The sequence below is a fragment of the Schistocerca americana genome, chromosome 2 (genome assembly GCF_021461395.2).
Source record: "Schistocerca americana isolate TAMUIC-IGC-003095 chromosome 2, iqSchAmer2.1, whole genome shotgun sequence".
NCBI classification, from domain to species: domain Eukaryota; kingdom Metazoa; phylum Arthropoda; class Insecta; order Orthoptera; family Acrididae; genus Schistocerca; species Schistocerca americana.
In genome coordinates, this window is record NC_060120.1 from 255,910,799 (window position 1) to 255,935,204 (window position 24,406).

Consider the following 24,406-nt stretch of genomic DNA (forward strand, 5'->3'; position numbering starts at 1 on the left):
CAGAGCATGAGGGTGTATACCTAAATGAAACTAAACCACATTTCTTCATAGTAAATGAACCGAACTGCAAGGAAGAGGAAGCACATGGGTGCAGACTAAACAATTACAAACTCATAAACTTGTTCTGTAGAAATACACAAAGGTGATGGGGTAGGAATTTACAGCAGAAATGATGCAGCATGTGAAAAAGTCAAATGGATAGGTGATCTGAGTACTGAAATGGTACTTGAGGTTGCAACGATATATTTCAAACTAGGAAATGAATAGGTTACTTGGGAGGTGCGTCGAAAATTTTTTAACTGTCTGGAGGACTTGGAGAAGAATAAAAAATTTGCTTTTTGTTGGGGACACCAACATAGGCTCATTAAATAAGAGCCTTAATTCTTTGCTTTATGTCGACTTACTAAAGTGTTATATCTATAACAAATTCACTCAGAACCTACAAGAATTACTACAGACACACATATATGCATTGACAACATTCTCACAAACATAACAAAGGAGATTGCAAACACAACCAAGTTAGAAAACCACATATCCAACCAAAGAGCCCTTTCTATGGAAATCGATACTCCTTATAGCATGAGGAGAGCCCTGGCAGTTGAAGTGACCTCGGCGTGTGTGCTTTGCGCATCCCTGATGGCCAATCAAATCATGATACTTTGTTTACATTACCGTGGCAACATCTCAGTTCTGACATAGTGAGGCAACTCTTGCTTTCAGACAACAGTGCAGCATGCTGTGTTCAGGTTTGAGTGTGTACATGTGCATTTCATTAATTCTGTGAGTCTCTTGCTCTTTGTGGAAAATGACTTCTTGTAGTGCAGAGAAGAGGAATTTTGGGAAAGGAGTTACGCTAAAATCTAAAGCATACGAATTTATTTACAGATTGTGTTTACTTTGAAATAGACAAAGACAATGCTGGGCCTTCGACACCAACGAGTGATGTGACTGACAGGGCGGCAGAGGTATTGAACATCTCTACTGTGGCAGTGACAAGAGTCACAAATGATAAAGAGGATGCCAATTCAGTTGGGAGCCCAGTTAGTGTAAAGTCTGGAAAAGCAGCCTGGAAAGTCAAGGAAGAGAGTGTGTGTCATGTGACTAAAATACCAACTCAATAAAAAAGCTATCGTGCACTATAGCAGAAAGGAGTACCCCACATTGAAAGAGTTGATGGGACACAGTGGTTTGTTCACAGGCAGAACGACAAATATTTCCACTGTTACAAAAAAAAGGGGGGGGGGGGGGCTTCCAATGGAAAAACTTCTCAGGAAGAAAGGTACTAATGGAACACACAGACATTGTGGCATGGAGGTGTCAATTCCTGCACGAGTTGCTAGCAGTGAAACCAGAGAACGTCATATGGATTGGCGAAACATGGGTCAATGTGCGTCTTCCACGATCCATAATGTGGACAGATGACACATGCCGACAAACTATGGGTGTGGCAACTGGTAAATGAGGGTGACTAATTATTGTTCATCCTCGCTCTATGAACTGTTTGGTGCCTTGTGCTATGATGATATTTCAGTCAAAAAAGCTGTTGATTACCACAAGGAAATGAATGCAGATACATTTAAAGACTGGTTCATTACTCTTTTGTTGCTAAATGTCAGTTCTGGTAGTGTTTTGTAATGGAAAATGCATTTCACCGTTCTGTACAATCAAATAAGGCACCAACAGCTGCTGCAAGGAGAGACGAAATAGTCAACTGGTTGAAAGATAATAAAATAGGCTCTGAACAGACTATGTGAAAATGGAACTTCTGGAATTAGTGAAACGATACAACCAACAGAGACACAGTAAGTAACTGATATGTTAGCAGAGAACCACGGCCACAATGTTATGCATCCTCCACTGTGCCACTACCATTACATTGCCATCAAACTTGTCTTAGCTCAAAGAAAAGCAGATGTTGCCAAGCGAAATAAAACCTTTACATTGTGAGACACAGAGAAGCTGGCACACGAATAACAGCAGAAAACTGGAAAACCATCATGAACCACATGGGGAAAGAGTTTACAAGGTCAAAATAAAAGAAGGCATACAAGAAGACTCCATACATATTTCATATTCTTTATCAGACGATGAGGACAGTAGCAGCAAATGTATCAAAGTCTGTGTGGGGTCATGACAAGAAATAATTAATCAGATGATGATGAGCTTGGGGTTTCCATTCTTCCACATGAAAAATAAAGATAACTTCTTCATTCGATATTTAGCATGTAATACTTGTGCAGTTTTCTGTAATTTGTTAATGTCACAACTCTATTCATGTAGGTTTGTGTAAGGAGGCAAACTCAGCTATCACATGAGAAAAAACACTTATTTAAGGAACACATCAATCAGTAGAACACTGCCAACAAAAATGCTGCAATGAAACATGCGGCACTGTATGACTCTGTAGCTCTGGCTGCCCCAGGGCCGAAGGGTAACTCTGTTACCCAGCTCATCAGCCCACCAGTCTCTGATGACCCATTGCACTTCTTTTTTATTTATTTTATTTACACATCAAGTTCCATAGGACCAAATAGAGGTACAAATCTCCAAGGTCATGGAATGTGTCAGTACATGAAATTACAACATAAAAGTTATAACAGATAAAAACAAAAGGTTTATGAACCTAAAAAAGTCAATCCATAAGTTTAAGTAAATGCAATCAACAATACACGAAGAATCAGCTTAATTTTTCAAGGAACTCCTCAACAGAATAGAAGGAGTGACCTATGAGGAAACACTTGAGTTTCAATTTGAAAGTGCATGGAATTCTTCTAAGATTTTTGAATTCGGTGGTAGCTTATTGAAAATGAGTGCAGCAATAAACTGCACACCTTTCTGCACAAGAGTTAAGGAAGTCCGATCCAAAAGCAGGTTTGGTTTCTGCCGAGTATTAACCGAGTGAAAGCTGGTTATCCTTGGGAATAAGCTAATATTGTTAACAAGAAATGACAGTAAGGAATATATAATTAAGACGTCAATGTCAAAATACCCAGACTCGTGAACAGGGGTCGACAAGAGGTTCATGAACTTAACACCTCTTATTGCCCGAATCGCCCGTTTCTGAGCCAAATATATCCTTTTAGAATGGGAAGAGTTACCCCAGAATATAATACCATATGACATAAGCCAATGAAAATAAGCAAAGTAGAGCAATTTTCATGTTGAATGAACACTCACTTCAGGTACCGTTCGGATAGTAAGAATTGCAGCATGAAGTCTTTGAACAAGATCCTGAATGTGGGCATTCCACAACAGTTTACTATCTATCTGAACACCTAGAAATTTGAACTGTTCAGTTTCAGTAATCATATGCCCATTCTGTGAAATTAAAATGTCAGGTTTTGTTGAATTGTGTGTCATAAACTGTAGAAACTGAGTCTTACTGTGATTTGGTGTTAGTTTATTTTCTACAATCCATTAAGACATGTCATGAACTGCATTATCTGAAGCCAAGCCAATGTTGCACACAACATCCTTTACTACCAAGCTAGTGCCATTAGCAAACAGAAATATAGAGTTACTCGTAATAAGAGAGGACATATCATTTATATAAATAAGGAACACGAGTGGCCCCAACACTGATCCCTGAGGCACTCCCCCCCCCACACACACACACACACACACACACACACACACACACACACACACACTTGACCGTACCCCACTCAGATCCCACATCATAACCATTCTCAACATCGTGAATAATGACCTCTTGCTGCCTGTTGCTAAAGCAAGGGGTGAACCAATTGTGAGCTAATCCCTGTATTCCGTAATGCTCCAGCTTTTGGAGCAATATTTTGTGATCAACACAATCAGACGCCTTAGTTAAATCAAAAAATATGCGTATTGTTTGAAACCCATCCAGTACAAATGGTTCAAATGGCTCTGAGCACTATGGGACTCAACTTCTAAGGTCATCAGTTCCCTACAACTTAGAACTACTTAAACCTAACTAACCTAAGGACATCACACACATCCATGCCCGAGGCAGGATTCGAACCTGTGACCGTAGCGGTCGTGCGGTTCCAGACTGTAGCGCCTAGAACTGCTCGACCACCCTGGGCGGCCCCATCCAGTACCTCACAGAGAGAAGAGAACATAGCATTTTCAGTTGTTAAACGACTTCTAAAGCCGAACTGTACATTTGATAGCAAATTGTGTTATATAAAATGATCAATTATCCTTACATACACAGCCTTTTCAGTAACTTTAGCAAACACTGATGGCATAAAAATAGGTCTAAAATTATCTACCTTATCCCTTTCTCCCTTTTTACAAAGCGGATTTACTACTGAGTACTTTAATCGTTCAGGAAACTGACCATTCATAAAGGAAGAATTACAAATATGGCTAAGTACAGGGCTAAAATGTGCAGCACAGTACTTTAATAATCTGCTAGGCACTCCATCATAATCATGAGAGTCCTCAGTCTTCAGTGATTTGATTATTGACTCAATCCCCCCCTTGTCTGTATCACAGACGAGTATTTCAGACATCAATCTCGGCAAGGTATTTGACAAGAAAGTTATATGATTCCTTGTAGAAACCAAATTTTTATTTAATTCACCAGCAATGCTCAGAAAATGATTGTCAAATACTGAACATAGGCTACATCTAATTTATCAGTAACAGAAATATTTTTACTACGAACTGACTTTATATCGCCAACCTTGTGCTGCTGACCAGACACCTCCTTCACAACTGATCATATGGTTTTAATTTTATCCTGTGAATTAGCTATTCTATTTGTATATCACATACTCTTTGCCTTCCTAATACCATTTTTAAGCACCTTACAGTAGTGTTTGTAATGGGCTACTGTAGCTTGATTGTGACTACTTCTAACATTTTGATATAATTCCCGCTGTGTTCTACATGGTACTCCTATCCCACTAGTCAGCCACCCGGGCTGCCTACTACTGCTAGTACCCCGTTTAGAACGCTCTAATGTAAAGCAACTCTCAAAGAGCATGAGAAATGTGTTAAGGAGAGCATTATATTTATCACCTATGTTATAAGCACTATAAACATCCTGCCACTCTTCTTCCTTGATGAGGTTTAAAAAACTCTCTATTGCTGTTGGATTAACTTTCCTACATAGTTTGTAATTATATGTGACATTTGTTTGACCACAAAAGCCTTTTAGTGTTAAAATTTGTGCATCATGGTCTGAAAGGCCATTCACACTTTTACTAACAGAATGCCCATCTAGTAATGAAGAATGAATAAAAATAATGTCTATGGCTGTGCTACTGTTCCCCTGCAGCCTAGTTGGAAAAAAACACACTCTGCATCAGATCATATGAATTCAGGAGATCTACCAATATCCTTTTTCTTGCACCATCACATAAAAAATTCATACTGAAGTCACTACATATAACTAATTTCTAGTACTTCCTACAAAGTGAATAAAGAACCCTCTCTAGTTTGAGCAGAAATGCTCTTGGGACCTATAAACAACAGCAATTAGAAGTTTAGTTTCACTAAATTCAACTGCCCCTGCACAACATTCATCAAATATCTGTTCAGTGCAGTGCCGTGATACATCTATGGACTCAGATGGAATACTGTTTTTTACGTACATGGCCACTACCCCACCCCGCAAGTAAGACCTTCAAAAACAGCCAGCTAATCTGTATCCTGGTAAAGGAAGCCTCTGAATTGTCAAATTATTTAAGTGGTGCTGAAACATACCACTAATTTCAGAGAGAACACCTTTAAGCAGTTCACTAACTTTATCTCTAATAACTCTTATATTTTGATGAAATATGCTAATTCCTTCTTGACTTGGAAACATGATATCCTCTGAAGGTGAGCCCTTAGCTAGAGGGACATCACTTAAGCAGGTATACCTACAAGCTGACTTCAATCTAAAAAAGGTGCAGCTCTAATACCAACTACTACATGAATTTTTCCATGGGTGATACCACCACAACCCACTACACTCGTCACCTACAAGTGTTGCCAGCCTCCCCTTCTCATACCTATTGAGATGCAGGCCATGCCTAGTGAAAACCGATCTACTGATAGACCCAAATGGCACCACTGAAATGTGACCCATACCGTCTGCCATCAGCGCCCTCCCCAGCCGCATGTTGACGCACCTAACAGCTGCATTAAGATGAGGCTGATCATGACACTGAAACAGTTGCACGAAATGCACATTAGTGCCACCAGTTTGAGTAGTTATCTTTACCAGGTCACCACCTACATCATATTCCCCATCCCTATCAAGACTGTTCCCAGCTCCACCCACTATCACTATCTGATTCTCCTCCGTAAAATTCCTACATAACTCCCCTATGCTGTCAGTCACCTGAGCCAACCCTGCACTAGGCTTCACAATGGTGGTGACCTGGTACTCACTCCCAACACTTCCTGCAACTGCTGGTCCACATCTCTACCATATGAACTACCTAGCAGCAGAACCTTCTTCTTTCTGTTCGACTTTGTAACTGACCTAGGCCTCCTATCTGCTGAGGACTGCTGCATGTTCCCTACATCTACAGCTACAACGGGCTCCTCTCCACTCAACTCTGACAGTTGGTCAAATCTATTGCATATACGCAAAGTATAACTGTCTGAATACCTCCTCCTCCTAGTTGCCTTCTTGCCAACTGCCAGTTCCCATTCCCCACCTCCATTCACCCTCCTCAACCTATCGAGCTCCTTTGCGTGTTGTAACTGCACCTGAAGGGCACAGATCTTATGCTCCTACTTCTCTATCAACTTATTTCTACTACAGATTCTGCATTCCAAGGAGAGGATCTCACTAGAATGCCCACTGGCTTCCCCACTGTATTCCCCCAATGAAAATACGTTGAACAAATCCCACACCATAACCTACAACTCACAAACCTATGACAGAGCCCACACTTCTCACTCATGGTAAAATTTTACAGTTACTGAAAAAAAAACTATACATCAACATTACCTAAGTTCAGTTACACCAATAGAACTACTTATAGAACTGACAATAGCGATCTCAAAATTCTCTGTCCACTAAGAAAGCAACTACTTGTATTAATACTACTACACCACAGCTAACACCAATACCAACAAAACTTCACAAAATGATTAGCTAAAACCAAAAATTCAAGTGGCAACTGTAACACTCAACAAAGTTAAAACACTGAATGAAAATTTTACTGAAATATTTCACTAGAAGTGTCAGCTGAAAACAAAGGCATGAAGTTTACTAAATGAGTTCAACGCACAGTAAACTAAGCAAGCGAACGTTTCCACAAGTTTATTACATCATTATTTCGCCACAAACATCATGAAACACCGGTGAAAATGATTAAATTTAATAACCGTATAACAGTGCACAAATAACTTTGTCAGTACTTAGCTTTATAACCACTACAGCTGCAACTGCACACCTCAGTAGTGTGTTTACACTACTGAGGCGCGAGGCTTGGACGAATGACGTAAGCACACTTACAAATAACAGACCACTCAAGTCAGTAACACAGGAAGAAAGACTGAGATTAATGAATGTTGAATACTGGCAACTGCACTCCCAACTGTCAGAGCTCCTCTCTCATCATACGGAGTATACACATAACTAAAAATGACCTGTTTATATACCGTACTCTAAGGACTACAAGACTCACTTTTTTCTTCGAAAAATTGCCTCCAAAATTCAGGTGTGTCTTATACCTGAACTTAATATAAAAATGTCCAGTATTTGATTTAAAATTCACACTAGTTTTAAAAAGGGCCATATATTTGTTGCCATCGGAAAAATATCTCCATCCGGCAAAACTAGGTTCAATAAGCAGCAGCAGTGCACTGATGTGACGAACATGAGATGCCGGGATTCACAAGCTTTCTAACACTGTCTTCCTCCTGTCGCACCATCATAAAGCCAGAACACTGTCTAGCCTATGATGCATCATTGCAGTCTATGGTGCCAGTGCACTTGAATTAAAAGTGATTTGTGTTATTGGTAACTGTAACATATTTTTGTTAGCAGCTAGTTTTGTAATGGAAAAAAATTAAAGGTATTCATATGATGCAGGCTGTAAATTGAAAATAACAGCATATGCAGAAGAAAATGAAACAGAGCAGCTGAGCGGCATTCCAGCCCCCCACCAACATAAAAAACATTCACAACTGGCAGGCTAGTAAAGAAGAACTGAAAAAAAAATGGGGAAGACTAAATGTGCAAATAGAGTACTGAATGCAAAACTAGAAGATAATGTATTGAAATGGACTGAACGACACCATCAAAATGACACTGGAATTAATACAAAAATTATTCAAAGCTAGAACTACAGTGGAACTTAACAGACTTTAAGGGTGGAGTTGGTTGGTGCTATAGGTTTATGAAGCATCATGGACTCAGCATGCGAACCACAACCAAAGTATATCAGAAAATGTGACAAGAGTGTGAGGAGAAAATATTATCTTTCCACTGCTTTATTACTCAACATCGAAAGAAAATCAGTGTGTAGTTAAACCAAATGATGAATATGGACGAAACTCCTCTGACATTTGACGTGCCAAGTAACGGGACTGTTGCCATGAAAGATGCTAAAACTGTACGTAACTATAAAAACAAGTGAACACGAAAAAATGCACTACAGTGTTGTCCTTTCATTTGTGCTGATGATACTAAACTTAACCCAACAAACATATTTAAGCACAAAACAACACCAAAACCTTCTGAAATACTTCCAGGTGTTGTTCATGTACATGACTAGAGTTGGATGGACAAGGCTGGCACAGGATTATGGATTAACAGAGTGTCAGAGAGAAGGGAAGGTGTTTTATTGAAGAAGAGTTCTCTTCTTGTGCTGGTCAGTTTAGTAGTCATTAGAAAAATTCTGTGAAAGAGAAATTGAGACAGGGGAATACAGAGCTTACTATTAGTCCGAGAGAACTTACTTTACAATTGCAACCTTTTGATGTCTCGATAGATAAACCATTTAAATTGTATATTAATGAGGAATGGAACAAATGGATGATGGATGAAACACAACTTGAATTCACACAGAAGGGAGCTATAAAATGACCTACAATCAAACTAGTGTGTGTGTGTGTGTGTGTGTGTGTGTGTGTGTGTGTGGATAAAACAGGGTGCTTTAAAATGTCCTACAATCAAACAAGTGAGTCGGTGGATAGATTAGAGATTAGATTAGATTCAGTTTTGTTACATAGACCCAAAAAATGAGATGACTCTCGTGGGTGTGGAACTAAAAACATAAAACATTTGAATATAAAATTTACTCCCCTGGTCATTTGTCAGGAGATTGTCAAAATAAGTGAATACATCACAATAAACTGGAACTGCCAATATTTACAGAATTAATCGCTGTCAGAATAAAACATTGTTAGACACTTTTAATAGCTTTATCAGGTACACAATACCTAATCTTAACTGTTGTGACCAAGTTCTGTCAAAACTGAAATTTAACAGACATTTTTACTTAAGCTGGTCTTACAGTCCCTGTTAAGAAATTCATCTATAGAGTAGAAGGAGTTGCCTACCAAAAAGTCTGTCAAACTCTGTTTAAACCATGCTTTATCTGAAACCAAGTTTTTAATGGTTGCTGGCAATTTATTGAAAATGTGTGTTCCTGAATATTGGACCCTTTTTTGGACCAAGGTAAGTGATTTTAGGTCTTTATGTAGATTGTTCTTATTCCTAGTACTGATACTATGTATTGGGTTATTGGTTGGAAATAGAGACAGATTACTTGCAACAAACTTCATTAAGGAATAAACAAATTGACAAGCAGTGGTTAGAATACAAAGTTCCTTGAACAGATTTCTACAGGATGTTCTTGACTTTACACCATAAATGATTCTTTTTATACGCTTTTGCACACTAAAAACCTTTGCTTGGTTTGATGAGTTACCCCAGAATACAATCTCATATGACTATAGAATGAAAGTAAAAGAAGTATGCAAGTTTTATATATATATATTAAAAACAATGATGATGTGACTTACCAAATGAAAGTGCTGGCAGGTCGACAGACACACAAACAAACACAAACATACACACAAAATTCAAGCTTTCGCAACAAACTGTTGCCTCATAAGGAAAGAGGGAAGGAGAGGGAAAGACGAAAGGATGTGAGTTTTAAGGGAGAGGGTAAGGAGTCATTCCAATCCCGGGAGCGGAAAGACTTCCCACACCCTTTCGTCTTTCCCTATCCTTCCCTCTTTCCTTATGAGGCAACAGTTTGTTGCAAAAGCTTGAATTTTGTGTGTATGTTTGTGTTTGTTTGTGTGTCTGTCGACCTGCCAGCACTTTCATTTGGTAAGTCACATCATCTTTGTTTTTAGATATATTTTTCCTCAGCTCTACAATAACTTTATTATTTGAGATATTTTCATTTTTTAGGCATTCACAAATGTTCGATATGTGCCCCTTTAGTGATTCGGCAGACATCAAGCCGATAATCAAGTTCCTCCCACACTCGGCGCAGCATGTCCCCATCAATGAGTTCGAAAGCATCATTGATGCGAGCTCGCAGTTCTGGCACGTTTCTTGGTAGAGGAGGTTTAAACACTGAATCTTTCACATAACCCCACAGAAAGAAATCGCATGGGGTTAAGCCGGGAGAGCGTGGAGGCCATGACATGAATTGCTGATCATGATCTCCACCACGACCGATTCATCGGTTTTCCAATCTCCTGTTTAAGAAATGCCGAACATCATGATGGAAGTGCGATGGAGCACCATCCTGTTGAAAGATGAAGTCGGCGCTGTCGGTCTCCAGTTGTGGCATGAGCCAATTTTCCAGCATGTCCAGATACACGTGTCCTGTAACTCTCTCTCTCTCTCTCTCTCTCTCTCTCTCTCTCTCTCTCTCTCTCTCTCTCTTTTTTTTTTTCCCCCGCAGAAGAAAAAGGTGCCGTAAACTTTAAACCGTGAGAATGCACAAAACACGTTAACTTTTGGTGAATTGCGAATTTGCTGCACGAATGCGTGAGGATTCTTTACTGCCCAGATTCGCATATTGTGTCCGTTCACTTCACCATTAAGAAAAAATGTTGCTTCATCACTGAAAACAAGTTTAGCACTGAACGCATCCTCTTCCATGAGCTGTTGCAACCGCGCCGAAAATTCAAAGCATTTGACTTTGTCATTGGGTGTCAGGGCTTGTAGCAATTGTAAACTGTAAGGCTTCTGCTTTAGCTTTTTCCGTAAGATTTTCCAAACTGTCGGCTGTGGTACGTTTAGCTCCCTGCTTGCTTTATTCGTCAACTTCCGCGGGCTACGCGTGAAACTTGCCCGCACGCGTTCAACCGTTTCTTCGCTCACTGCAGGCCGACCCGTTGATTTCCCCTTACAGAGGCATCCAGAAGCTTTAAACTGCGCATACCATCGCCGAATGGAGTTAGCAGTTGGTGGATCTTTGTTGAACTTCGTCCTGAAGTGTCATTGCACTGTTATGACTGACTGATGTGAGTGCATTTCAAGCACGACATACGCTTTCTCGGCTCCTGTCACCATTTTGTCTCACTGCGCTCTCGAGCACTCTGGCGGCAGAAACCTGAAGTGCAGCTTCAGCCGAACAAAACTTTATGAGTTTTTCTACATATCTGTAGTGTGTCGTGACCATATGTCAATGAATGGAGCTACAGTGAATTTATGAAATCGCTTCAATCATTTGTAATAGCCCTGTATAATCGAGGGAAACATTCCACGTGGGAAAAATATATCTAAAAACAAAGATGATGAGACTTACCAAACAAAAGTGCTGGCAGGTCGATAGACACACGAACAAACACAAACATACACACAAAATTCTAGCTTTCGCAACCAACGGTTGCTTCGTCAGGAAAGAGGGAAGGAGAGGGAAAGACGAAAGGATGTGGGTTTTAAGGGAGAGGGTAAGGAGTCATTCCAATCCTGGGAGCGGAAAGACTTACCTTAGGGGGAAAAAAGGACGGGTATACACTCGCACACACACACACACACACACACACACACACACACACACACACACATATATATCCATCTGCACATACACAGACACAAGCAGACATTTGTAAAGGCCTTTATAAGGTGAATATGAATTGGGGCTAAGAAATGAAAGAGGAACCCGCCTGAAAGAATTTTGCACGGAGCACAACTTAATCATAGCTAACACTTGGTTCAAGAATCATGAAAGAAGGTTGTATACATGGAAGAAGCCTGGAGATACTGACAGGTTTCAGATAGATTACATAATGGTAAGACAGAGATTTAGGAACCAGGTTTTAAATTGTAAGACATTTCCAGGGGCAGATGTGGACTCTGATCACAATCTATTGGTTAAGAACTGAGGATTACAACTGAAGAAACTGCAAAAAGGTGGGAATTTAAGGAGATGGGACCTGGATAAACTGAAAGTTTTGTTACGTCACAACAGATTGGCGACGAGACAACGGAAAGGGTCTTGTTCTTTCTAATTGCTTACATTTACTTGTGTCATGGCTTCGCCAGATGTACTGTCCGAATTTTATCGCTTGCAGAATCAGCAGACGCAGGCGTTATTGGATGCCCTTGGACAGCTCGTCCAGGGTCAACGTGCCATTCAAACCGATGCGGCAGCCGCCGCTTCATCGCTACCGCAGCCACAAATCGCAGTTGCACCGCCTTTTAGGCACTACGACCCGGCCCGTGAGACTTGGACGGAATGGTCCCGCCAGTTCGCCTTTCATCTAGCCGCCTACAGAATTCAAGGTAATGAGCGGCAGCCGTTTTTGCTTTCTTGTGTCGGTGTGTCCACCTACCGTGTGATAGTGAAATTGTTTCCCCGACGCGACGTAGCAACTCTGTCCTACGAAGAAATTTTGTCTGCTTTAGATGCCTATTTCAAAGAAACAGTTAATGTAGTTGCAAAACGGTATACTTTTTTTCGTACAAAACGTACGGCCGGTCAAACTAATAGGGAGTGGGTAGCAACATTGCAAGGACTTACTAGGGACTGTGCCTTTGACTGTGACTGTGGCCTTTCTTATTCAGATACAATGGTGCGTGATGCAATTGCACAGAACGTTTCTGATGTTCGTATACGGGAGCAAATTTTGAAACTAGTAAATACCTCCCTTCAACAAGTGATAGACATATTGGATAGACAAGACACACTTGACTGTGCTCAGGAATCTTTTGAAACTTCGCCAGCTGTGTGTAACATTAACCGGCCCGCCGGGCGCGCTCGCGCTACGCGGCCCGGTCAACTGCCCTCGCGCACACAAACGCGGCTGCCGCCGCGCTCTAAGCCAGGTGTGCCGCGCCAGCACACAAATGCAGTGAAATCATGCCCGCGGTGTGCTACTAGACATTCGCGTGAACATTGCCCCTCACGCCAAGCTATTTGCTTTTTCTGCAATAGGAAAGGACATGTTCAAAGTGTTTGCCAGAAAAAGCTCAGATCAGACAATCACAATCATTCCAGGCCCTTTGCTTCGCGCCGGAATCGAACCAAGGACACTCAGGCTCGTGGACCTTCGCCCATGGACATTCATGTCGTTACTTCCACCCCGTCCAGTGCTACTTTCTCTAACAGTGACTGTGTTCGTCCCACGAAAACTGTGCGTCGACGTCGCCGGAAATCACGTCAATTAGCAAGTGCTTCTGTACCAGTGTCTGTTCAAATTGCACGAGACAGTCGCTCTTGTCGTCAGCAGGACAATAAACTTTTTGCAGATTTGGACTTTAATGGCAAGGTCATACCATTCCAGCTCGATACCGGAGCTGCAGTTTCATTGCTCCATCACGACACGTACAAACAACTGGACGCACCTCCGTTGCGTGCCGCAAATGTTAAGTTACATAGTTATTCAGGACAGAATATACCTGTGTTAGGACAGTGCAGCCTTCTTGCCACATACAAGGGACAAACAAAACTTGTGTCGTTTTACGTTCTTCGTTCTTCTACTGCAGTGAACTTGTTTGGCTTAGATTTATTTCAATTGTTTAACATGTCTATTGTAAATCAGGTCCTATCAGTGAATCAGACTGTGCCTTCAGACAGTGTTTCTAGATTATGTGACGAATTTGCAGACATTTTTGCACCGGGCTTAGGTTGCGCTAAAAACTATGAAGCACATTTGGAACTGAAAGTAAACGCGCAACCGAAATTTTTCAGAGCGCGCAATGTTCCTCACGCATTGCGTGATGAGATCACAAGAACATTACACGATTTAGCATCACAAGGTGTGAGTGAATGTGCGCAATGCCTTTTCCATTTCAGCTCCGCTTCATCGCTTACGCCGTAAGGGTGTTCCGTTCGTCTGGACGACAGAATGCGAACGCGCCTTTCGCCTGTTGAAATCGGCGTTGCTTTCTAATACTTGCCTCACGCCTTTCGATCCCCGGAAACCCCTTTTGTTGATGGTAAATGCGTCGGATTTCGGGATCGGTGCTGTGCTTGCGCACAAAGTTGGCTCGCATGATCGCCCTATTGCCTTTGCGTCCAAATTGCTCTCGTCTGCGCAACGAAATTATTCCCAGATAGAGAAAGAAGCTTTGGCTCTTGTGTTTGGTGTTACTAAGTTCCATGATTTCTTGTATGGTCGTCACTTTACCATCATCACAGACCACAAACCTTTGACATCGCTTTTTCATCCGATCAAGCCTGTACCTCCGTGTACAGCGCAGAAATTCATTCGCTGGTCTATTTTCCTCTCGCAGTACCGCTACGATATCTTGTATCGGTCCACTGCTAAGCACGGAAACGCCAATCCGTTGTCCCGTTTGCCTGTTGCTGAGGACAAAGCATTCGATTCTTCCGAACTTGTTTGCATGTTCATTGATTCGGAAACCGATGAAGTGGTCGAATCGTTTCAGATTGATTTTCGTCGTGTAGCTACAGCCACAGCTGCTGACCCTGTCCTTGCTACCGTTTTGCGTTTTGTTGCTACGCAATGGCCTTTGTCAAAGTCTCGGATCGAGGATCCGTCGGTTCGCAGAATTTTTGCTCACAAGGAGAGACTTTTTGTTCGACGTGGTGTTTTGTTGTTGCGTTCTGATAATGATCAGTCCCGAGTCGTGGTCCCACGTTCATTACAGTCCTCTGTCTTACGGCTTCTTCACCAAGGACATTGGGGTATAGTGCGAACGAAACAACTTGCGCGTCAGCACTGTACTTGGTTCGGAATCGATGCTGCGATTACGAATATGTGCTCTTCTTGCATGGCATGTGCCGAACAACAATCCGCACCGCCGCGGAAAGTCTTTGCATGGCCAAAAGCCACTTCCCCTTGGCAACGCTGGCACATAGATTTTGCTGGTCCATTCTGGAATGCTCGATGGTTGGTTCTGGTCGATGCCTTCAGTAATTTTCCTTTTGTTGTCCGGATGTCTTCTACGACGACCTCCGCCACCATCCAAGCGTTGTCTGCTATCTTTTGCATTGAAGGTCTTCCGCAGACTATTGTTTCCGACAATGGCCCACAATTCATGTCCGCAGAATTTCAGTCATTCTGCCAGGCCAATGGTATTCAACATCTGACATCCGCGCCGTTTTCGCCTCAGTCAAACGGTGCCGCTGAACGATTGGTCCGGACTTTCAAGTCACAGATGTTGAAGTTGAAAGAGTCGCATTCTCGGGAGGACGCGTTGTTGCTCTTTTTGTCATCGTATCGCTCTCAGCCCCGAGATGGTCGCTCGCCGGCTGAGTTGCTCCACGGTCGTTCTCATCGAACCTTGATGTCATTGCTGCAACCGCCGCATCAGGTTCCCGTGCAGCGGCAGACTTCTGCTTTTGCTCCTGGCGACGTTGTATTCTATCGCAACTATTTAGGTTCACGGTGTTGTCTCGCAGGGCGCATTCTTCGCTGCCTCGGCCGCGCGATGTATTTGGTTTTGGGGGTCTCTGGCGAGGTGCGTCGGCATCTCAATCAGCTGCGCCTCTGTCGTCGCACGGGTTCTGCCGCTCCCCGTCTGCTTTCAGCGACGGTGCCGTCCGGTCAGCGCCCTGGGGACCCATCTACTGGCTCGCCTCATCCCCAGGTGTTACTGACGATGCCTTCCATTTTGCCCCATGGCGACGCGCCGCCGCAGCAGCCGCCGCCGCCACCGCCTGCTATCCCGCCGGCGCCGCCCGCATTCGAGGCTTCGCTGCAGCCACCAAGCGCCTCCCTGGGTCACGCGCCGCCGCTCGCTTCCCGTGACCCGCCGTCCTCCGCCATGGAACGCTTGCCCGCTCCGGACCACATGACGTCATCGCGCGTTGGATACCCCGACGCAATGGAGGTCGACACTTCAGCCCCTCCTGTTTCTTTACGGGCGCATACACCGCATGTTGACGTGCACCCTGGACTAGGTTTTCAGGCGTTTCCTAGCTCCCCTCGGACCGAATGGCCGGGTGCGGGTGGCACAGCCTCGCCGGTTGTTAGGCTCCCCACCTCATCGCATACGTCAACATGGGGTCCTTCCCACGGCGGGCGGAAGCCTTATCACACGACCGTTCGCCGATTTGCGGGGGAGGAATGTGGTGTCACCGCCAGACACCACACTTGCTAGGTGGTAGCTTAAATCGGCCGCGGTCCATTTAGTACATGTCGGCACCGCATGTTGACGTGCACCCTGGACTAGGTTTTCAGGCGTTTCCTAGCTCCCCTCGGACCGAATGGCCGGGTGCGGGTGGCACAGCCTCGCCGGTTGTTAGGCTCCCCACCTCATCGCATACGTCAACATGGGGTCCTTCCCACGGCGGGCGGAAGCCTTATCACACGACCGTTCGCCGATTTGCAGGGGAGGAATGTGGTGTCACCGCCAGACACCACACTTGCTAGGTGGTAGCTTAAATCGGCCGCGGTCCATTTAGTACATGTCGGACCCGCGTGTCGCCACTGTGTGATCGCAGACCTAGCGCCACCACAAGGCAGGTCTCGATATACGATAGAGCACTCGCCCCAGTTGTACGGACGACATTGCTAGCGACAATACGGACGAAGCCTTCCTCTCATTTGCCGAGAGACAGTTAGAATAGCCTTCTGCTAAGTCCATGGCTACGACCTAGCAAGGCGCCAATTGTAACAGTGCATGTATCTTACGAGTCTCATTTGTATAGTCCAGAGAGATGTATCACAAGGAGTAAATAAAGTTAAGTATATTCCAAAGCTACGTATTTTCTTGATAGCAGTCATAACATATCTTGTTCCAGACTTGACGCCAGTCGGCGTGTGTGTACGCGTGCCTTTCTTTCGGCTACTTCAGTGTGGCGTAACAGTCTTGTTACGTCACAACACCTCCCACACGTGAGAGTATTACAATCCTAATTGTAAACTGTCGAAGCACTTGCAACAAAGTGCTAGAGTTTGAAGTGCTCATGAGAAACAATGAAGCTCACATAATACTAGGTACAGAAAGCTGGTTGAAACCTGAAATTGATAGCAGTGAGATTTTTGTGCAAAATTTAAGTGTGTATCGAAAGGATAGGCAAATAGGAATTGGAGGTGGTGTATTTGTTGCAATGTACAAGAAACTCAAATCCACCAAGATAGGAATTGAAGCTGCATGTGAGATTTTTTTTGGGATAACTCATTATCTGGGGTGGGCATTAAATAAAAGCAAAATGAGGATAATGGAATGTACTCAAATTGAAACAGGTGAAGCTGATGGAATTAGATTAGGAAATAAGACACAGCTGAGTTCTGTTATTTAGGCAGCAAAATAGCTGATGATGGTCAAAGTGGAGAGGATATAAAATGTAGACTGGCGATGGCAAGGAAAGTGTTTCTGCAGAAGAGAAATTTGCTCACATCGAGTATAGATTTAAGAGCCAGGATGTCCTTTCCATGTATGGAAATGAAATATGGACAATAGATAGTTTGGGCTAGAAGAGAATAGAAGCTTTTGAAATGTGCTTGAACAGTAGAATACACAAGATTAGATGGGTAGATCACATAACTAATGAGGAGGTACTGAATAGAACCGGGGTAATAATAATGAGCGTATGGCATTGGCGGCCGGGAGACCCCTTGCGGGGCGGTTCGCCCGCGCTGCTCCACAAGTTCTTTAACGCCACTACGGCGATTTGCGAGTGAATGAGGATGAAATGATGATGAAAGACACACAACACCCAGTCATCTCGAGGCAGAGAAAATCCCTGACCCCGCTGGGAATCGAACCCGGGACCCCGTGCGCGAGAAGCGAGCACGCTACTGCAAGACCATGAGCCGCAGACAGATCTGGGGTGAAGAGGAATTTGTGGTACAACTTGACAAGAAAAGGGAGCAGTTGGTAGGACACATTCTGAGGCATCAAGAGATCGTCAATTTAGTACTGTTGGAGGGAAGTGTGGAGGGTAAAAAACACAGTGTGAGACCAAGAGATGAATACACTAAGCAGGTTCAGAAGGATGCATGTTGCAGTAGTTACTTGGAGTGAAGAGGCTTGCACAGGATAGAGAAGCATGGAGAGCTGCATCATACCAGACTTTGGACTGAAGACACCACCATGACCATCACCACCCACCACCACCACCAACAACAAGTGTAGAACATAGTGTAGGGCTATAGGTAGAGAGATGCTGAATGAAACACATTTGGCTGTAAAGAGATCAATGTTTGATGTCTTCAATGACTACCATATCAAAATATTGTCAAATATTTTGGTCGTACGTAAAGGCTGTTAATGGCACCAAAGTTTCTGTCCAGTCCCTTGCGAATGAGACAGTAACTGAAGCTGAGGGTAGCAAAGTAAATTCTGAAATGATTAACTCCATTATCAAATGTTCCTTTACAAAGGAAAACCCAGGAGAGTTGCCCCAATTTAATCCTTGTACCAGTGCAAAGATGAATGAAAAATCCTCGTACCAGTGCAAAGATGAATGAAATACATATTAATGTCACTGATGTTGAGAAAAAGCTGAAATCATTACAACAGAACACAGCTCCAGGCCCCAATGGAATCCCTGTCAGATTCTATACTGAATTTGTGGCTCAGTTAGCTCCTCTTTTTACTATAATCTATTGTAGATCCCTCGGGAAAAAAAGCCATCAGTTTTTGGAAAAAGGTTCAATTCACAGTCATCTATAAGAAGGGTAGTAAAGGTGATCCACAAAACTACCATCCAATATCCTTGATATAAATTTGTTGTTGAATTTTAGAACATATTCTGAGCCCTAACATAATGAGGTATCTTGAACAGAATGACCTCCTCAGTGCCAACCAGCATGGTTTTTGAAAATGTCGATCATGTGAAACCCAACTCGCTCTTATCTCACACGACATACCGAAAGCTTTGAATCAAGACAACCAGGTACAAGCAGCTTATCCTGATTTCTGAAAAGCATTTGACTCAGTACTGCACCTCCTACGCTTATTGTCAAAAGTACAATTGTATTAGTTATCAACTGAAATTTGTGACTTGCTTGATAATCTTTTGGTAGGGAGGAGAGTCATCGTCAGACGTAAAGTAACTTCGGGTACATCCCACGGATGTGTGTTGGGACCTTTGCTGTCCATGTTGTATATTAATGACCTTGCAGACAACATTAGTGGTAAAATCAGCCTTTTTGCAGATGATGCAGTTATCTATAATGGAGTACTATCTGAAAGAAGCTGCATAAATATTCTGTGAGCTCTTGATATGATTTCAACATGGTGCACAGACTGGCAACTTGCTCTGAATGTCCAGAATTGTAAAATTGTGCACTTCACAAAACGGAAAAACGTAATACCCTACAACTATAATATCAGTCACTGTTTGAATCAGCCAACTCATGCAAATATGTGGGTGTAACACTTTGTAGCGATATAAAATGGAGTGATCACATAGGTTCAGTCATGGGTAAAGCAGATGGCAGACTTCAGTTTATTGATAGAATACAGGGAAAGTGCGATCAGTCTACAAAACAGATTTCTTACAAATCACTTGTGGGACCCATCCTAGAATAGTGCTCAAGTGTGTGGAATCCCACCAGATATGATTAATGGGGGATATTTAACGCATATAGAGAAGGGCAGCACGAATAGTCACAGGTTTGTTTAATCCATGGGAAAGTGTCACAGAGACACGAGAGTGTCACAGAGATAATGAAGCAACTGGAATCGCTGACCCTTAAGACAGACATAAACCATCCCAAGAAAGTCTATTAACAAAGTTTCAAGAACAGGCTTTAAATGATTACTCTAGGATATACTACAACCTCCTATGTATCGTTCACAGAGGGATCATGAGGAGAAGATTAGAATAATTATAGCATGCACAGAGGCATTCAATCATTCTTCCTATGCTCCATATGTGAATGGAACAGGAAGAAACCCTAATACTGGTACAATGGGATGTACCCTCTGTCATGCACTGATGGTGATTTGCAGAGTACAGATATAGATGTAAATAATGTGAATCACACAATTCTATTGCATAAAAGAGAAGAATACTGGATTAGAAGAGTAGCCTTACAACTGCCTACCCCCTTTTTGAATACAGGGAACAGTGTGTCAAGCTAACTTATAAAAGGAATGAACTGTTTGTGACACTTATGTCAACCTACAGGATACTTCGATGTGGTGTGTCCCATGGAAGTGCATTAGGGCCTTTTCTGTTCCTGTTTAAGTTAAACGATTTAAATAAATGCCAAAATTGCTATGCTGATGACACATCTTTTGCCAGCTGGTGCTATGATACGCAAAATGCTGCCAACAGTAGTGAAATCATTACAATTTTCTGCCAGCCTACCCTTCGGCAAAAAAGCTACTTTTGAATAAAGAGAAGAAAGTGAGAGTGCAATTCATGCTTAGCTATAATCAGAAAATAAATGGTGCACAATTTCCACCTCCAGTGTGATTTAGCTACACAAATAGACACAAATTTTGGGCACTATTGTTGATGAACACCAGTGATGAAAAGAGCACATAGATCACATCTGCAAGAAAATCAGCACACATCCATATCTACTGAAACGGTCTTGGTCTTCCTGGGCTATGATAGCTTAAAGCAAATACATTTAGGATTCATACATCCTTGTCTTCAATATGGTGTTGAGGTATGGGGTGGGACACCAACAGTCTATACAGACGAGATTTTTAGGGGGAGGGGAAGGGGGAGAGCTTACAATATGAACAATTTTTTACAACAGATTACAGATTTCCATCTGAACTAAGACCACTAATTTAAACACCTTAAAGAATAATCTGAAGTATTTATTAACAGAGAAAAGCTGTTATTCCATAGAAAAGTTTTCAAGTTGTAATGTCTCTCTGGAAAACAGTGTTATGCATTTATATTTCAAGTTGTTGGTTGGTTGATTCGGGGGGAGGGAACCAAACAGAGAGGTCATCAGTCCCATCCGATTAGCGAAAGATGGGGAAGGAAATTGGCCGTGCCCTTTCAAAGGAACCATCCCAGCATTTGCCTGAAGCAATTTAAGGATGTCATGGAAAACCTAAATCAGGATGGCAGGATGTGTGTTTGAACAATTGTCCTCCCAGATGCAAGTCCAGTGTGCTAAACACTGTGCCACATTGCTCGGTTTTCAAGTTGTAATGTCTCTTTCTAAAATAGTATTTATAGCCACAAGTTTACTTCTGTAACAAAAAACTGGTAATTCCTAATCTTCACTAATAGTGAACTAAGGCTTTGTACGCATGAATTAAATCTACGACAGTGTCCCAATATTGATTGTTATAAGGACAGCAAATAAATAATATTTAATACAGGTACGGCACAGACACTGAACTTTTAGCTCTACTGTTTATGTTTCTGAAATGAATAAGCTCTACTGCAGAACTGAATCATTGCCCCTATTTCCTTTTATATGAAGCATCTTTTCACATCACATCATTTCTTTCATTGCAGCTGTCATAATATACTGAGCTGTACAGTGAGGAACACAGCGGATGATGATGAGCCTTGGTGAAGATATTCCCCGACTCTACCGACTTCATGGCAGGACAGAGGAGGGGACAGTGGAAACAGATAAGTCTATATTGCCCTATGGCTTCAGTCAAATGAGTTATCATCTTTGGTGGACTAAATGAGATTAATGTGGAAAAGGAAATAGGAGGAAAAGTAATTTTAATAATGTATATCCACATTCACATACCTTCCAAGACACACAGGCATAAAAATGCCCAGAGGATAAACATCTATGCTGTCAGCATCATCAACTGTGTTTTAGAGACTGCGCAATACGCACTCTTGCTTTCAGTGCTTTGAGATGCTCTTCTTTCAAATCTGTTACCATTGTTACACATGGTAAATCACTTTCCGGGTCAAATGAAAGAGTAAAAAGTGCATTTAATTCAATCAACTGCTGCTGTGCTTTCTGGAGAGCCTGTAAACAATGTAACACAAATTATCAGTGTATAAGCTTTATCTTGGCTTGGTATTACATTAGGTTCATTTCTAATTTCATTTACTGAAAGTACTACTGTACCTTGTTCAATCTCTCTTTAATAAGAGGATTTTTGTCTACATCCTTCTTCATTGCTTTAACTTCATTAAGACTGTATCCAATAAAATTATCCAGCACCTGAAAAAAAAAATTTTTTTTAATGGTAGAAGCTTCTAAGCAGATCACAAGAGCTTAATGTCATTTGCCATCCTAATGAAAGTATTCTTAAATGCAAAGGGAAAACAATTAGGTGCTGTGATGTATTTTATTTTATTTTATTGATGCCAAGAAGTTACTCAAATTACTGGTTCATATGGCGCATCTGTTTAAGATTATTTTACCAGTAAGGAAAAACACACGATAACATTGGGAGAAAGGGTTGACAAGTACTTAGAACAACTTTTTCTTTTCTCCCCATTATTAAACATTATCCACAAATGGAAAGACGTAATGCACAACCACCATGAAAGCTGACCAAAGGCATGCAAGGAATGTATCTTCACTACAATCTACACAAACTGCCCAATGTACTTGCCATCCCCATGTGCAAGTTTGCACATCAGTTTATGCTCTGTGTATTGTTCTGGAAAGGAGACACACGAATAAACAAATGAACATGATACATGACATGAGGAAAAACACTTGAGGCCGCAGTCTCTCTCAGCAAATTTCCCTAATTACATCTGGTTGTCAGGCAAGTGACAGCATCATCCTGAAGCAATGTTATGACACGTTTTCTACTCACCCTCTATAAGCGAAACTGACATGAAGGAAAATCGACTATATAATGTTCAAGGAACATTTTTAACACTCAGCTGAAAAACTATAAGATTTCATTAAGGTACTGTAGCACCTAAAAATCAAGAGAGATACAAGTCCTTGCTATAAAAAGTAATGGTGACATTTTATTTCAAATTTTCATATGTAACATATTATGATTTTGCTATTCTCTTTGGAAAACTAAGGAAGTTTCCTTTTAGGCACAATAAACTCATGGGTGACAATTTCTGCAGTGAAAAGTTTGATAATATTTCTTCATTATCTAGTAAACCAACTTTTGATAGAAATGTGATATGTAACATTTAATAATGTACGTGAAACAGGAAATATTCTGAAACCGTAAAAATTAGGATGTTTTGTGAATAACTGCCAAAACATTTCACTTCAATTGTGGTCTTCCATGTACTGGAGTGTGTCAAAAGACATCAGAGAAAGAACAATACAACAGAATATTCTATAAACCACACATTGACTCCAGAACACTTACAAAAGGAATATTTATTTAGGTAGCTAGACGTAAGGAACTTTACTCTTTCTGCACAGTTATGAATGTAGTTTTTTTAGTTATTTCCACGAGAGTTATGGCAACAAATCGAATTTTTACAATGAAACACTTTTTTCTATCATGTAGCCAATGTATTTACCCAACTCCACAAAAATTAATTTAAATCAATGCAAGATACTATAAGAAACCTACAGAAATTAAACTGGGCAAATTTGTGAGCAATTCCTGAAGGCTATAGTGTGTTAACCATATTTCAGGAAATCTGTTTTCAATTATTGCACAACACCGCAGCCAGAATGCGCTGGGTGACCTCATGTTGCATCCACATATGACCTCTAATGTCTATACTGAAACTTTCAAGAACAGCACCGAAACTGTCAACGACAAAACACATAATAAATCTCCCTGCAAAGTAGTGCCAACTGACGATTTCAGCATCAAGGATTCCACATCATCACGGACCACGTCCTTTCAATGTGATGTACCCACCAAGGATTTTTCTGTGGCCAACTAAAGCTTATTGTGACAGTTCACAAAATAGTAATTTGTGAACGTGGATATCATTTCCAAGGAACTCTGTGTCAGGGTCAGGTGATACGTGTAAAACTTATGACTGCATACTATTCATCACGTGGATATAAGAGTGCCACAAGTGCCTACAGCAACTACTCGTAAGCTGACATGCGAAGCACGGTGTACCACAGCTAAAACACACACTATCAAATCGTCACTTCTTGCTGGTATTCATCTACTGCTACCACTGTTTCTCAAACGACTTGTCATTCAGCACAAAAAAACGTATGGGTAGATGGAGCTCTTCGG

The 24,406-nt window shown here is 41.8% G+C and overlaps 1 protein-coding gene across 1 annotated transcript in view; it reads right to left on the reverse strand.

The window, feature by feature from the left end:
* The window catches only part of LOC124595174 (recQ-mediated genome instability protein 1-like), a 115,467-nt gene that overhangs the window by 10,131 nt on the left and 80,930 nt on the right, over nt 1-24,406 (reverse strand). Inside the window, exons 7-8 of the mRNA XM_047133786.1 lie at nt 22,342-22,437; nt 22,009-22,239 (exon numbers count right to left, since the gene is read on the reverse strand). Coding sequence (XP_046989742.1) covers nt 22,069-22,239; nt 22,342-22,437 — 267 coding nt within the window. The 3' untranslated portion in view covers nt 22,009-22,068. The remainder of the gene's footprint in view (nt 1-22,008; nt 22,240-22,341; nt 22,438-24,406) is intronic.